This window comes from Pseudophryne corroboree, chromosome 2 (genome assembly GCF_028390025.1).
Source record: "Pseudophryne corroboree isolate aPseCor3 chromosome 2, aPseCor3.hap2, whole genome shotgun sequence".
NCBI classification, from domain to species: Eukaryota; Metazoa; Chordata; class Amphibia; order Anura; family Myobatrachidae; genus Pseudophryne; species Pseudophryne corroboree.
The window spans coordinates 747,471,203-747,488,176 of record NC_086445.1 but is presented as its reverse complement, the minus strand read 5'-3'; the positions used below and the strand labels follow the sequence as shown (position 1 = coordinate 747,488,176).

General features: G+C 48.7%; 1 protein-coding gene across 4 annotated transcripts in view; it reads right to left on the bottom strand.

Annotated features, from left to right (window-relative positions):
- The window catches only part of HIPK1 (homeodomain interacting protein kinase 1), a 172,182-nt gene that overhangs the window by 132,490 nt on the left and 22,718 nt on the right, over positions 1 to 16,974 (bottom strand). For all 4 annotated transcript variants that reach the window (XM_063955420.1, XM_063955419.1, XM_063955421.1 and 1 more), the window contains exon 2: positions 14,101 to 15,178. In XM_063955420.1, coding sequence (XP_063811490.1) covers positions 14,101 to 15,176 — 1,076 coding nt within the window. In that variant the 5' untranslated portion in view covers positions 15,177 to 15,178. The remainder of the gene's footprint in view (positions 1 to 14,100; positions 15,179 to 16,974) is intronic.

Genomic DNA, 16,974 nt, shown 5'->3' with positions numbered 1-16,974 from the left:
CACAGATCAGGATCTCAGCCACAATATCCGGCAAGCCAGGACTGACGTAGTAGAGGCCTTGGCTGCTAGGATACCGGCATCAGAAGCCGCCTCTTTAATATAGCGAGAAGCTGTGACAATATATGACAAGCATTGTCTAGCATGGTCAGAGGAGATATCAGCTTCTAACTCCAAGGCCCATGCATCAATAGCCTCTGCAGCCCATGTAGCTGCAATAGTGGGCCTTTGTGCAGCACCCATGAGGGTGTAAATCGCTTTCAGACAACCCTCGACACTTTTATCCGTAGGCTCTTTCAGTGACGTGACGGTAGTGACAGGTAGAGCTGAGGAAACCACCATCCTAGCCACATGCGAGCCTACTGGAGGAGGCGTTTCCCAATTCTTAGACAGCTCTGGCGTGAGGGGATAGTGAGCCAGCATCTTCTTTTGAGGCACAAACTTCGTACTTTGCCAGGGTTCCTGACGTATATCCACTAGGTGGTCAGTGAGGTAAAACTTGTTTAATCACCTTCTAAAGCTTGAACCTATCTGGTTTCTTAGGAGGAACGGATGGCTCGGGATCATCCGTAATCTGCAGAATTAACTTAATAGCCTCCAAAAGATCAGGAACATCCACATGTGAACTACCCTCCCCATCAGCCGTATCAGAGTCAGAACCTGTGGGGTCAGTGTTAGTGATGAGCGGATTCGGTTTTACTCGGTTTTACTCGGTTCTCAAAACCGAATCTTATTGGCTATCCAAAACACGTGACATCAGTGAGCCAATAAGATTCGGTTTTGAGAACCGAGTAAAACCGAGTAAAACCGAATCCGCTCATCACTAGTCAGTGTATGTACTGTCTTCATCAGACGAGATGTCAGTGACAGCAGTGGATTGTGAGGAGACGAGCGCTCGCTTAGAGGACCTCTTGGACTTAGGCGAGCGTTGGTCAGACTTTTTAGTAGTCAGGGACTGGTTCAACTTCTTTAATTGAGCAGATAAATTGTCCGCCCACGGCGGGTTAGCTGCAGGGACCACATACGGTTGTACCGGCATTGGAAGTCCCATAGGGGGTGTTAGTTTATGAACTAGCGTATGCAGAAGCGTGGAAAAAGCGGCCCACGGAGGGTCAGTATGTGCCTCCGTTGCCACAATCCCACTGGGGGGCAAGGAGCCCCCAGAACCAGAGCCCACAGCTGCTATATTCTCCCCATATGTGCCTGTGGCTTCAGCAACACCAGCAGTGTGTTGCGCCCCAGAACCGTTACCCTCAGAAGCAGACATGATATAACTTGCAGTATGAGGTAACACAGTACAATTATTAGCAGCACTATATCCCTAAACCCAAACTCCTGCGCAGTGTAGTCAGCACCAGCAGAGATAAAGGAGAGATATGGCGACTAAATCACGGAGAAAAATACGTAATACAGTATATCTTTGTGAAAATCCTATATTAAATAACACCTGACGCACCAGCCCCCTCAGGTTATAGAATATAGTGATAGCAAGTTGAGTGAAAGACACGAGTTGGACACCACTCAGCTATCAATGCACACACAAATAGTCACAGTTTGTACAATGCAGAGGTTATTACAGACAATAATACTGCACTGGACTAGCTTACACAGCTATATAGTCAATAGATATAACACTACACAGTAAGAAACTGGATGTATATATCACAGGGTAATTGTACTATAAACCCCGGACTAAATGCACTCTTTCTTACTAACACTGACTAAAAAGCCAGGTAGAATACTTAAGTGTCATGTAAAGGCACAGTGCTGACAACCAGGCGGCTTTACATAGGAGGATTTGCCGTGGGCGATATTAAAAATTAAGATTTTACTCACCGGTAAATCTATTTCTCGTAGTCCGTAGTGGATGCTGGGGACTCCGTAAGGACCATGGGGAATAGACGGGCTTCGCAGGAGAAAGGGCACTCTAAGAAAGAATTAGGACTACTGGTGTGCACTGGCTCCTCCCTCTATGCCCCTCCTCCAGACCTCAGTTAAGGAAACTGTGGCCGGAAGAGCTGACATTACAAGGAAAGGATTTTGGAATCCAGGGTAAGACTCATACCAGCCACACCAATCACACCGTATAACTTGTGATAACTTACCCAGTCAACAGTATGAACAACAACAGAGCATCAACAAACGGATGCCAACATAACATAACCCTTAATTAAGCAATAACTATATACAAGTATTGCAGAAGTAGTCAGCACTTGGGACGGGCGCCCAGCATCCTCTACGGACTACGAGAAATAGATTTACCGGTAAGTAAAATCCTATTTTCTCGAACGTCCTAGTGGATGCTGGGGACTCCGTAAGGACCATGGGGATTATACCAAAGCTCCCAAACGGGCGGGAGAGTGCGGATGACTCTGCAGCACCGAATGGGCAAACACAAGGTCCTCCTCAGCCAGGGTATCAAACTTGTAGAATTTTGCAAAAAAGTGTTTGAACCCGACCAAGTAGCTGCTCGGCAAAGCTGTAATGCCGAGACCCCTCGGGCAGCCGCCCAAGAAGAGCCCACCTTCCTTGTGGAATGGGCTTTTACTGATTTTGGATGCGGTAATCCAGCCGCAGAATGAGCTTGCTGAATCGTGTTACAGATCCAGCGAGCAATAGTTTGCCTTGAAGCAGGAGCACCCAGCTTGTTGGATGCATACAGGATAAACAGCGAGTCAGTTTTCCTGACTCCAGCCGTTCTGGTTACATAAATCTTCAAAGCCCTGACTACATCTAGCAACTTGGAATCCTCCAAGTCACGAGTAGCCGCAGGCACCACAATAGGTTGGTTCAAATGAAAAGATGACACCACCTTCGGCAGAAATTGCGGACGAGTCCGTAATTCTGCCATGTCCATATGGAAAACCAGATAGGGGCTTTTACATGACAAAGCCGCCAATTCTGACACACGTCTAGCCGAAGCTAAGGCCAATAGCATGACCACTTTCCACGTGAGATACTTTAGCTCCACGGTCTTAAGTGGCTCAAACCAGTGAGATTTCAGGAAACTCAACACCACGTTAAGATCCCAAGGTGCCACTGGTGGCACAAAAGGGGGCTGAATATGCAGCACTCCCTTTACAAATGTCTGAACCTCAGGAAGTGAAGCCAGTTCCTTTTGAAAGAAAATGGATAGGGCCGAAATCTGGACCTTTATGGACCCTAATTTTAAGCCCATAGTCACTCCTGACTGTAGGAAGTGCAGGAACCGGCCCAGCTGGAATTCCTCTGTAGGGGCCTTCCTGGCCTCACACCAAGCAACATATTTTCGCCATATACGGTGATAATGTTTTGCGGTCACGTCCTTCCTAGCCTTTATCAGCGTAGGAATAACTTCATCCGGAATGCCTTTTTCCGCTAGGATCCGGCGTTCAACCGCCATGCCGTCAAACGCAGCCGCGGTAAGTCTTGGAACAGACAGGGCCCTTGTTGCAACAGATCCTGTCCGAGAGGCAGAGGCCATGGGTGCTCTGTGAGCATTTCTTGCAGTTCCGGGTACCAAGTCCTTCTTGGCCAATCCAGAACAATGAGTATTGTTCTCACTCCTCTTTTTCTTACGATTCTCAGCACCTTGGGTATGAGAGGAAGAGGAGGAAACACATAGACCGACTGGAACACCCACGGTGTTACTAGTGCGTCCACAGCTACCGCCTGATGGTCTCTTGACCTGGCGCAATACCTTTGTAGCTTTTTGTTGAGGCGGTATGCCATCATGTCCACCTGTGGCAGTTCCCATCGATTTGTAATCTGTGTGAAGACTTGTTGATGAAGTCCCCACTCTCCCGTGTGGAGGTCGTGCCTGCTGAGGAAGTCTGCTTCCCAGTTGTCCACTCCCGGAATGAACACTGCTGACCGTGCTTGCACGCGATTCTCCGCCCAACGAAGAATTCTGGTGGCTTCCGCCATCGCCACCCTGCTTCTTGTGCCGCCCTGGCGGTTTACATGAGCCGCTGCAGTGATGTTGTCTGACTGAATCAGCACCGGTTGGTTGTAATGCAGAGGCTCCGCTTGACTCAGGGCGTTGTATATGGCCCTTAGTTCCAGGATATTGATGTGCAGACAAGTCTCCTGACTTGACCACAGCCCTTGGAAGTTTCTTCCCTGAGTGACTGCCCCCCCATCCTCGGATGCTTGCATCCGTGGTCACCAGGACCCAGTCCTGTATGCCGAACCTGCGGCCCTCGAGAAGGTGAGCACTCTGCAGCCACCACAGAAGAGACACCCTGGCCCTGGTGGATAGGGTGATCAGCCGATGCGACCCGGACCACTTGTCCAACAGGTCCCACTGAAAGTTCATCGCATGGAACCTGCCGAAGGGAATGGCTTCGTATGACGCCACCATCTTTCCCAGGACTCGCGTGCATTGATGCACCGACACCTGTTTTGGTTTTAAGAGGTCTCTGACCAGAGTCACGAGCTCCCGAGCTTTCTCCGCCGGGAGAAACACCTTCTTCTGGTCCGTGTCCAGAATCATGCCCAGGAAGGGCAGACGCGTCATAGGAATCAGCTGCGACTTTGGAATATTCAGAATCCAGCCGTGCTGTTGCAACACTTCCTGAGAGTGTGCTACGCTGATGAGCAACTGCTCTCTGGACCTCGCCTTTATGAGGAGATCGTCCAAGTATGGGATATCGTAGGAGCACCATCTTTTCCGCCATTACCTTGGTAAATATTCTCGGTGCCGTGGACAGATCAAACGGCAACGTCTGGAATTGGTAATGGCAGTCCTGTACCACAAATCTGAGGTACTCCTGATGAGGTGGATAAATGGGGACATGCAGGTAAGCATCCTTTATGTCCAGAGACACCATAAAATCCCCCTCTTCCAGGCTTGCAATTACCGCTCTGAGCGATTCCATCTTGAACTTTAACCTTTTCAGGTAAATGTTCAGGGATTTTAAATTCAATATGGGTCTGACCGAACCGTCCGGTTTCGGTACCACAAACATTGTGGAATAGTAACCCCTTCCCTGTTGAAGGAGGGGGAACCTTTACCACCACCTGCTGGAGATAACACTTGTGAATTGCCGCTAACACTACCTCCCTTTCTAAAGGGGAAGCTGGCAGGGCCGATTTGAGGAAGCGGTGAGGGGGCATCACTTCGAATTCCAGCTTGTATCCCTGAGACACAATCTGTATAGCGCAGGGATCCACCTGTGAGCGAACTCACTGGTGGCTGAAATTTCGAAGACGCGCCCCCACCGCTCCCGGCTCCACCTGTGGAGCCCCAGCGTCATGCGGTGGATTTAGTGGAAGCCGGGGAGTATTTCTGTTCCTGGGAACTAGCTGTATTGTGCAGTTTCTTTCCTCTACCCCTGCCAAGAAAGGACGCACCTCTGACTTTCTTGCCTTTTTGCGATCGAAAGGACTGCATTTGGTAATACGGTGCTTTCTTAGGCTGTGAGGGAATATATGGCAAAAAATTTGACTTCCCAGCCGTAGCTGTGGAAACTAGGTCCGAGAGACCGTCCCCAAACAATTCCTCTCCCTTGTAGTGTAAAACCTCAATGTGCTTTTTTGAGTCGGCATCACCTGTCCATTGCTGAGTCCACAGGACCCTTCTGGCAGAAATCGACATTGCATTTATTCTAGAGCCCAGTAGGCAAATGTCCATCTGGGCATCCCTCATATATAGGACAGCGTCCTTTAGATGCCCCAGGGTCAGTAAAATAGTATCCTTGTCCAAGGTATCCAGTTCCTCAGACAGAGTATATGTCCATGCCGCTACAGCACTACACATCCAGGCCGACGCAATTGCCGGCCTCAGCATGGTACCGGAATGTGTATAAACAGACTTCAGGATACCTTCCTGCTTCCTATCCGCAGGATCCTTTAGGGAGGCCGTATCCTGTGACGGCAGGGCCACCTTCTTAGATAAGCGTGTCAAAGCTTTGTCTACTCTAGGGGAGGATTCCCAGCGTATCCTGTCCGTTGGCGGGAAAGGATACGCCATAAGCAACCGTTTGGGAATCTGCACTTTCCTTTCAGGAGAATCCCAAGCTTTTTCACATAACTCATTTAACTCATGTAAAAGGGGGAAAAGTCACTTCTTGCCTTTTTTCCCCAAACATATAAACCCTCTTGTCAGGGACAGGGTTTACCTCTGAAATGTGCAATACATCCTTCATTGCTATAATCATGTAGCGGATGGCTTTAGCCATTTTAGGCTGCAACTTTGCATCATCGCCATCGACACTGGAGTCAGAATCCGTGTCGATATCTGTGTCAACAATTTGGGATAGTGGGCGCTTCTGAGACCCTGACGCTGTAGGATCAGGCATGGGTTAAGACCCTGACTGCCCCAAGGCTTCAGCTTTATCCAACCTTTTATGCAAGGAGTTTACATTATCATTTAACACCTTCCACATATCCATCCAATCAGGTGTCGGCGCCGTCGGCGGAGACACCACATTCAACTGCACCTGCTCTGCTTCCACATAGCCTTCCTCGTCAAACATGTCGACACAATCGTACAGACACACCACACACACAGGGGATGCTCTATTTGAGGACAGAACCCCCACAAGGCCTTTTGGAGAGAGAGAGAGAGAGAGAGAGAGAGAGAGAGAGAGAGAGAGAGAGAGAGAGAGAGAGAGAGAGAGAGAGAGAGAGAGAGAGAGAAAGTATGCCAGCACACACCCCAGCGCTATATAACCCAGGAATTACACAGTAACTTAGTGTTTACCCAGTAGCTGCTCTATTAATGAATTTGCGCTAAATTTATGTGCATCCCCTCTCTTTTTACCCTCTTTCTACCGTGATTCTGCAGGGGAGAGCCTGGGGAGCTTCCTCTCAGCGGAGCTGTGGAGAGAAAATGGCGCTGGTGAGTGCTGAGGAAGAAGCCCCGCCCCCTCAGCGGCGGGCTTCTGTCCCGCGATTTTGTGAAAAATAATGGCGGGGGCTCATGCATATATACAGTGCCCAGCTGTATATATGCTCTATTTTGCCAGGAGGTACTCAATTGCTGACCAGGGCACCCCCCCCCCCCCCCACCCCTGCGCCCTACAGTGACCGGAGTGTGTGGGTTAGTGTGGGAGCAATGGCGCACAGCTGCAGTGCTGTGCGCTACCTCATATGAAGACAGGAGTCTTCTGCCGCCGATTTTGATGTCTTCTTGCTTCACTCGCCGGCTTCCGTCTTCTGGCTCTGCGAGGGGGACGGCGGCGCGGCTCCGGGAACGGACGACCAAGGGTGAGTTCCTGTGTTCGATCCCTCTGGAGCTAATGGTGTCCAGTAGCCTAAGAAGCGCAACCTATCCGCAGTTAGTAGGTTTGCTTCTCTCCCCTCAGTCCCACGTAGCAGAGAGTCTGTTGCCAGCAGATCTCTCTGAAAATAAAAAACCTAACAAAATACTTTATTAGCAAGCTCAGGAGAGCTCACTAAAATGCACCCAGCTCCGTCCGGGCACAGATTCTAACTGAGGTCTGGAGGAGGGGAATATAGATGGAGGAGCTAGGACGTTAGAGAAATAGGATTTTACTTACCGGTAAATCTATTTCTCGTAGTCCGTAGAGGATGCTGGGACTCCGTAAGGACCATGGGGAATAGACGGGCTCCGCAGGAGATAGGGCACTTTAAGAAAGCTTTGGATTCTGGGTGTGCACTGGCTCCTCCCTCTATGCCCCTCCTCCAGACATCAGTTAGGGAAACTGTACCCAGAGGAGATGGACAGTACAAGGAAGGATTTTTGTAAATCTAAGGGCGAGATTCATACCAGCCACACCGTATAACTTGTGATAAACTACCCAGTTAACAGTATGAACAACATAGCCTCGGTCCAACCGATAAAACTACAACATAACCCTTATGTAAGCCATAACTATATACAAGTCATGCAGAAGAAGTCCGCACTTGGGACGGGCGCCCAGCATCCTCTACGGACTACGAGAAATAGATTTACCGGTAAGTAAAATCCTATTTTCTCTAACGTCCTCGAGGATGCTGGGACTCCGTAAGGACCATGGGGATTATACCAAAGCTCCCAAACGGGCGGGAGAGTGCGGATGACTCTGCAGCACAGATTGAGCAAACAGAAGGTCCTCCTCAGCCACGGTATCAAACTTATAGAACTACGCAAAGGTGTTTGACCCCGACCCAGTAGCTGCTCGGCACAACTGTATTGCCGAGACCCCTCGGGTAGCCGCCCAAGAAGAGCCCACCTTCCTAGGGGAATGGGCCTTAACCGATTTAGGCAATGGCAATCCTGCCGTAGAATGCGCCTGCTGAATCGTGTTACAGATCCAGCGAGCAATAGTCTGCTTTGAAGCAGGAGCGCCAACCTTGTTGGCCACATACAGAACAAACAGAGCCTCAGTCTTCCTGATCCTAGCTGTTCTGGTCACATAAATCTTCAAAGCCCTGACCACATCCAGGGACTCGGAATCCTCAAAGTCCCGTGTAGCCACAGGCACGACAATAGGTTTGTTCATATGAAAAGATGAGACCACTTTTGGCAAAAATTGACGACGAGTCCTCAACGCCGCCCTATCCACGTGAAAAACCAGGTATGGGCTTTTATGTGATAAAGCCGCCAATTCTGAAACACGCCTTGCCGAAGCTAATGCCAACAACATGACCACTTTCCAAGTGAGGTATTTCAACTCCACTGTTTTGAGTGGTTCAAACCAAGGGGACTTGAGGAAACGTAATACCACGTTAAGATCCCAAGGCGCCACCGGAGGTACAAAAGGAGGCTGAATATGCAGCACCCCCTTAACAAAAGTCTGTACTTCAGGAAGAGAGGCCAATTCTCTTTGAAAGAAAATGGATAAGGCCGAAATTTGGACCTTTATGGACCCTAGTTTAAGGCCCAAATTCACTCCTGTTTGAAGGAAGTGAAATAGACGGCCCAAATGGAACTCCTCCGTAGGAGCAGCTTTGGCCTCACACCAAGAAACATTTTCGCCATATACGGTGATAATGTTTCGATGTCACGTCCTTCCTAGCCTTGATCAGGGTAGGAATGACCTCTTCCAGAATCCCTTTTTCCGCTAGGATCCGGCGTTCAACCGCCATGCCGTCAAACGCAGCCGCGGTAAGTCTTGGAACAGACAGGGCCCCTGCTGCAGCAGGTCCTGCCTTAGAGGAAAAGGCCACGGAAATTCTGTGAGCAACTCTTGCAGCTCCGGATACCAAGACCTCCGTGGCCAATCTGGAACAATGAGGATTGTTCTGACCCTGCTTATTCTCATTATTCTCAACACCTTGGGTATGAGAGGAAGAGGAGAAAACACATAGACCGATCTGAATACCCAAGGTGTCACCAGAGCGTCTACCGCTACCGCCCGAGGGACTCTTGACCTGGCGCAATACAGCTTTAGCTTTTTGTTGAGACGGGATGCCATCATGTCTATCTGAGGCAGTCCCCACCGACCCATGATCTGTGCGAAGACTTCTTGATGAAGTCCCCACTCTCCCGGATGCAGGTCGTGCCTGCTGAGGAAGTCCGCCTCCCAGTTGTCCACCCCTGGGATGAACACTGCGTAGAATCCTGGTCGCTTCTGCCATGGCCACTGCCGTGACATTGTCCGACTGAATCAGAACCGGTTTGTCCCGAAGCAATTCCTCCGCCTGACATAGGGCGTTGTATATGGCCCTCAACTCCAGGACGTTGATGTGGAGACAAGTCTCTAGATTTGACCAGAGACCTTGGAAATTTCTTCCTAGCGTGACCGCTAACCAGCCTCGGAGGCTTGCGTCCGTGGTCACCAGGACCCAGTCCTGAATGCCGAACCTGCAACCCTCTAGTAGGTGAGCACTGTGTAGCCACCACAGGAGAGATACCCTGGTCCTGGGAGACGGGGTTATCCTTTGAAGCATTTGTAAATGGGACCCGGACCATTTGTCCAATAGGTCCCATTGAAAGGTCCTCGCATGGAACCTGCCGAAGGGGATGGCCTCGTATGAAGCCACCATCTTCCCCAGAACCCGTGTGCAATGATGCACTGAAACCTTTTTTGGCTTCAATAGGTTCCTGACCAGGGCTAACCAGGGCTATGAGCTCCTGAACCTTTTCCATCAGAAGAAAAACCCTCTTCTGGTCTGTGTCTAGAATCAGGCCCAAAAAGGTCAGACGCGTTGCAGGGACTAGCTGGGACTTCGGTATATTGAGAATCCAACCGTGCATTTGCAACGTCTTCATGGACAGACACACGCTGTCCAGCAACTTCTCCTGAGATCTCGCCTTTATGAGGAGATCGTCCAAGTATGGGATAATTGTGACACCCTGCTTGCGCAGGAGCACCATCATTTCCGCCATTACCTTGGTGAAAATTCTCGGGGCCGTGGAAAGCCCAAACGGCAACGTCTGAAATTGGTAGTGACAGTCCTGTACTGCAAATCTCAGGAACGCCTGGTGAGGGGGGAATATCGGAACATGAAGGTATGCATCCTTTATGTCCAGGGACACCATCCAATCCCCCCCCTCCAGGCTGGCGATAACCGCCCTGAGTGATTCCATTTTGAACTTGAATCTCTTCAAGTACAGCTTCAGGGATTTTAGATTTAAAATGGGTCTGACCGAACAGTCTGGTTTCGGGACCACAAACAGGGTTGAGTAATATCCCTCTCCTTGTTGGAGATGAGGAACTTTGACTATCACCTGTTGAATATACAATTTTTGGATTGCAGCTAACACTAGCTCCCTCTCTGACGGGGAAGTCGGCAGAGCCGATTTGAAAAACCGGCAAGGAGGCATGTCTTCGAATTCCAGTCTGTATGCCTGAGAAACAATCTCTAATGCCCAGGGATCCACCTGCGAGTGAACCCAGACGTGGCTGACAAATCGAAGACGTGCCCCCACTTGATCTGCCTCCCCCCGGGAAGCCCCAGCGTCATGCGGTGGACTTTGCAGATGCAGGGGAGGACTTCTGCTCCTGGGGACTAGCTGTGTAAAGCTTTTTTCCCTTGCCTTTACCTCTGGCAAAAAAGGACGATCCCCGTACCTTCTTGCTCTTATTGGAACGAAAGGACTGCATCTGATAATGGGGTACCTTCTTAGCATGCTGCGGGGGAACATAAGGCAAAAAATTCGATTTACCGGCCGTAGCAGTAGAGACAAGGTCCGAGAGGCCGTCTCCAAACAACCCCTCCCCCTTGTAAGGCAATGACTCCATATGCCGCTTTGAGTCGGCGTCTCCCGTCCACTGTCTGGTCCACAAGAGTCGCCTAGCAGAAATAGACATAGCGTTTATTCTGGAGCTTAGTAAACAAATGTCTCTTTGAGCATCTCTCATATACAAGGCAGCATCTCTGATATGCTCTAAGGTCATTAAAATGGCATCCCTATCTAAGGTGTCAAGCTCCGTAGATAAGTAATCTGCCCATGCCACGACAGCACTACAAACCCAGACCGACGCCATAGCCGGTCTAACAATAGTACCTGAATGAGTGTAAATGTGCTTCATGGTAATTTCCTGCTTGCGATCAGCAGGATCCTTGAGGGAAGCTGTATCCTGAGAAGGTAGTGCCACCTTCTTGGATAAGCGTGTCAGCGCCTTGTCTACTTCAGGCGAAGATTCCCATCGTATCCTATCCTTTTGTGGAAAGGGATAATACGCCATAAGAATCCTTTTGGGAACTTGTGGTCTCCTATCTGGAGATTCCCAAGCCTTTTCGCACAATTCGCTTAGCTCAAATGAGGACGGAAAAGTGACCTCAGGCTTTTTCCCTTTATACATGTGTACCCTCGTGTCAGGGACAGGGGGTTCCTCAGTGATATGCAAAACCTCTTTAATGGCAATAATCATGTAACGAATACCCTTTGCCACCTTCGGCTGTAATTTTGCATCTTCATAGTTGACACTAGAGTCAGTATCTGTGTCGGTATCTGTGCCATCAACCTGGGATATGGTGAGCTTTTGAGACCCCGAAGGACCTGGCGCCACAGGGACAGGCATGGTCTGGCTACCTGACTGATCCCTAGCTTCAGCCTTGTCTAACCTTTTATGCAGTAAATTTACATTTGCATTTAAGACGTTCAGCATATCCACCCAGTCCGGTGTCGGCGTTGCCGACGGCGACCTGACATTCAAGCACTCCCCCTCCACATTAAGCGAGCCTTCCTCGTCAAACATGTCGACACACGCGTACCGACAAACTTCACCCACACAGGGAAACTCTTTTTCTGAAGACAGTGTCCCCTTTAAGGCCCTTTGGAGAGAGAGAGAGAGAGAGTATGCCAGCACACACCCCAACGCTATACCCCTGGAAAGAAACACAGAATGCTTTTCCCCAGTAGCGCTCTGTAGTAATAAAACGCCAATTATGTGCCCCCCCTCTCCTTCAAAACCCCCTTTCACCGTGTGTAAAGCAGGGGAGAGTCCGGGGAGCTTCCTCTCAGCGGTGCTGTGGAGAGAAAATGGCGCTGGTGAGTGCTGAGGGAGAAGCCCCGCCCCCTCGGCGGCGGGCTTCTGTCCCGCTCAAAGTTATTGAAAAATGGCGGGGGCTCTTTTATATACATGTACAGTGCCCACCTGTACATGTATATAGTCTTTTGCCATCAGAGAGGTGTTTATATTGCTGCCCAGGGCGCCCCCCCTGCGCCCTGCACCCTTACAGTGACCGGAGTGTGTGAGGTGTGTGGAGCAATGACGCACAGCTGCAATGCTGTGCGTTACCTCAGTGAAGCTCTGAAGGCTTCTGCCGCCTGAGACGTCTTCTGACTTCTTTTCTTCTGGCTCTGTGAGGAGAACGGCGGCGCGGCTCTGGGAGTGAACGCCCAGGACGAACCTGTGTTCATCCCCTCTGGAGCTATTGGTGTCCAATAGCCGAGGAAGCAGAGCCTATCATTTAAGTAGGTCTGCCCCTCTCTCCTCAGTCCCTCGATGCAGGGAGCCTGTTGCCAGCAGTGCTCCCTGTAAAAAATAGAGAAAAAATCCAAACAAAAATGCTTTCTAGGCAGAGAACTCAGGGGAGCTCCCTGCAGTGCACCCATTTCCCTCTGGGCACAGTGTAAAACTGAGGTCTGGAGGAGGGGAATAGAGGGAGGAGCCAGTGCACACCCAGAATCCAAAGCTTTCTTAAAGTGCCCTATCTCCTGCGGAGCCCGTCTATTCCCCATGGTCCTTACGGATTCCCAGCATCCTCTAGGACGTTAGAGAAAATCGGTTTTAAGAGAAAACCTGACCTGCGCCTATGCCCTGGTGATCTAGTGGTATCGCCTGTATCCACAGTGTCCACCGCCAGCGCGCGCGGCCCGCCTCCCACTGACCGCGTCGGATCACATTAAAGACCGGGTCCCGCGAGCGGGACCCACTTACCACCTCCCGAAGCGCGGCCACGCGATCCTGGAAAGCCCCAGCCGTGTGTGTCTAACATGAAGAAAACCGGAGCCTCCGCTGTAGGTACCCAGCAACCAGGGCTCGGGTGTGTACAGCGCCGCTGGGGAGAGATGGAGCTGCAGCAGTGAATGTCACAAGACATTTACCACCGCTGCTGCCCTTGAAGTCTTCACTTTTTACCTCATAAAAAGCTTCTCTCAGGGCTGCTTTGAGCAGCCTCTCTGTTAAGTGCCTGCTTACTGCAGCACCAACTGACAAACTGAGCTCCTGTGCTGGGAGGCGGGGTGATATAGGAGGCAGCGCTATGCATCTTGGGAAGAAGGTCAAAGCTTTGAGCCTGTTGGTGCCTCGGATCAAGATCCTACTCTACACCCCATTGTCCAGACTTGTGGAGCCCAGTGTACCCCGCAGCAGAAAATGAGCAATGTAGTGGTTGTGATGCCAATTTACAAGCCCTGATGGCACAAAGCAAATCATTTAAATTGTATCCTATAAGTCTCCCATTTTAATCAGAAAATACTGTAAGTTGGTCTGGTGAAGCCTAGGAACCTAAGAAGTTCAGTATATGTCGCTCTAGTTCTGAGGGCCAATCAAAATGCTCAGAAAGGATGTGCAATATAATCTAGCATCTCACAAATATTTTTGATAACGCAGAATGACATTCAACCTGAAATTCTCCAATGCAAACACTGCATCTGGGAACATGTTTAAAACATGACACCGCATAATGGTATCACTGGAATGTAAACAAAAGAATCAGTGTGGAGATACCAGAATCACAATGCTAGTATATAATTGTAGAGACATGACATAAAACTCTTACCTGTAGTACCGGGACTGTAAGTAGGTTGAGCACACAGCTTTTGAAACATGACTGGCAGAGCCAAAGTCTATCACCTTCACTCTATAAGGCTGGCGTACTGGATCAACCAACATGATGTTCTCTGGTTTCAGATCGGCATGAATCAGTCCTAAACTTTTCAGCTTCATTAGGGCAGTGGCAACTTGCTGTAAAATGGGTCTAATATACTTCAAAGGAAGAGGGCTGAACTTGTTTTGCTTAAGGAAGTCATATAGGTTCTGCTCCAACATTTCAAAAACAAGGCAAGTGTGATTCTTGTGCTGGAAGCACTCATATGACCGCACAAAGTTGTACTCATCTGCATTTTCACTGCTCAAGCGCGAGAGGATGCTAACTTCTATCTGACCTTGTCTGGCATAGGAAGGATGATTCTTTAGGATTTTAATGGCAACGATTTCCTTTGTGCTCCGCTTCCAACATTTGGCCACTTGACCAAATGTCCCTCGGCCCAAAAACTCTAAAACCTCATAGCTGTTGGTCATGGAACACAGGATTTCATGCTGAACGAGTTGGTAGTCGCCCTCTCCATTGGAACTGCTGCTTTTAGTGGTTACAGTGGTGGTTGTGGCAGCTGCACCCACCGCGGTTCTGTTTTGCAGCATCAGAGGTGGCCGTTCATCAATAATCTGCACGCTACCGTTGCTGTCCACCTCTTCACTTTTTCTTTTCAGTCCGCATTTTTGGTAAGGTTCCAATAAAGAAACGTTGCTTCTGTGGTTTAAGATCTGGCTGCTCTGAAATGAGGTGGTGGCTCCGCTGCCTGTGCTATCTGCGGCAGTTACCACTATGCGCTCTGCTGCAGTGGCTGGGATAAGGAGACTGGGCTCGTATGCAGGTAGACTGAAATGAGCTACCTGGTGAGATGAACTTGTATGCCCTTGAGCGAGTGAGAGGTTTTTGCTATGTGCGTAATACTTGTTGCTGTTACCCTGCCCCGTAACATCCCAGCCAGACGGCTCAACTTTGAGTTTCTTTGCACTACAGAAGGCACTGGACGATATTGAAGGAGGGGAAAACACCTGCAGCTGTGATGCCATACCTGAAAAAGAGAGGAATTATTTTAAAAAACAGCAGAATACCATTTTTTTCCCCTCTTTAGAGTCTTGTCATCATTACATATATACAATAAGCGTGTATACCATATACATACAGAGTGTTATATATATATATATATACACATACACACACATACACAGAGGGCAGCTCACCGTTTACTGTTTCAACATCAGTGGTGTATATTTCAGAATAAAGACGTTTTCTTCACTTTGAAATTTGGACATGTAACCCAAGAAAAGCCATACCATGATACTCACACATCAGCACTAAACACACTGCTGAAAACTGTATTTTATCTAGGCTTTCACATTCTAAGCAGACCAGGCAAAGCTGCAGAACAGATTACAGAAAAGCAACTTCTCAGAAAGAAAAAGTTTAGGCCTATTTTTTCAAATGGAAGATCGCATGGTATATAACCCCTCAGGGGTATGACATTGCTGTGACCTGAAATGTAGTGTTAACTTAAAACATACAAATAAAGAAACATTCATACAAATTACTAAGGAAGGTTTGAGGTAGTTTGTAATGAAGCATTTGAACAAAAAAATACTGTCGCAGCTAACAAGTACCACCCAGCTGAATATGGTCACTGTTCAGTTCCAATAATACAATACCGCAAGAATCAGCAACTCTGTGGATGGGCATAGGGGCTGTTAAATAACTTATGTGTCAGTCATCTGATGCCTAGCAAAAATACACACTTGACTTCAGAACAAGGTACTAGAAGAAGAACCAGAGGTCAAGAACCAGCCTATAGTCAGCCTTGCCAGCTTCTTGAAGTATTCTGGTTTAACAGTAAACAATTTCAGTTGGTTTGGGTGACTTCATTTGTTCTGACAGTTCAATACCGTGGCTTAGGGACAAATTTACTAACCATCGTTTTTTCAAAGCCGCAGATGATGGTTGGCTTTGCCCAATGGATTTAATATGGCAACTGTAATAACTGCTAAACCGGCCTGATGAATTTATTACAATTACAGTTTTAATACCCTCAGGTAAAACAGATCATCATCAGCGGGTACAAAAAACTGACAGTTATTAAATTTACCCCTTACAGTCAGAGGGGTCAAATCAATGACACGGATGCTATTCTCTGCACATATCAGCCAGTTACAGTACCTCCGATATCGTAAGTTTTCCTGCGCACCTTCATTGGGTGTGAGGTAAATCTTACAATGTGGATGATGTGTTGTGCTATTCGGAACGGCACATCACATACATAAGGAGGGATGTACAGTATCAAGCCTTGGAGAGAAATAAAGTGGAGACATAACCTAAAGTATCCAATCAGCTTCTGTCATTTCTAACACTGTAAATGGCAGAAGCCAATTGGCTTGGGTAACTACTCCGCTTCTTCTCTCTCTCCAAGGCTTGAAACATCATCTTAATAGTTGGATACGCTTAATGGGGGTGATTCACTTGTTTATCGTGCCCGATCTCCGGTCTAAAGTGACGGGAGATAGAGGGGGCAATATGTAAATCATTTAGTTGGTTTGCTTTTTTCATTCTGATCACACCCAGACAAGCCAAGTTTAGCCACGTAAAACTGTTAAACCAGACCAAAGTGCTGGGCTCAAGAAGAAAAGTGCAGTATGGGTCACTTTTTGCACATTTCAGTTTGACAGCATGGGGAGCTGCAAACTGAAATGCCGCACTTCGCACCCAAACGGAGCAGCAATTGAATTTTTCCATTGGGCGCCATCTAATGGCTACCGGGACCTAAAACAATTGAATTCCACCCAATATGTAAAAAGATTCTGTGTCAGTGTGATCTCACTC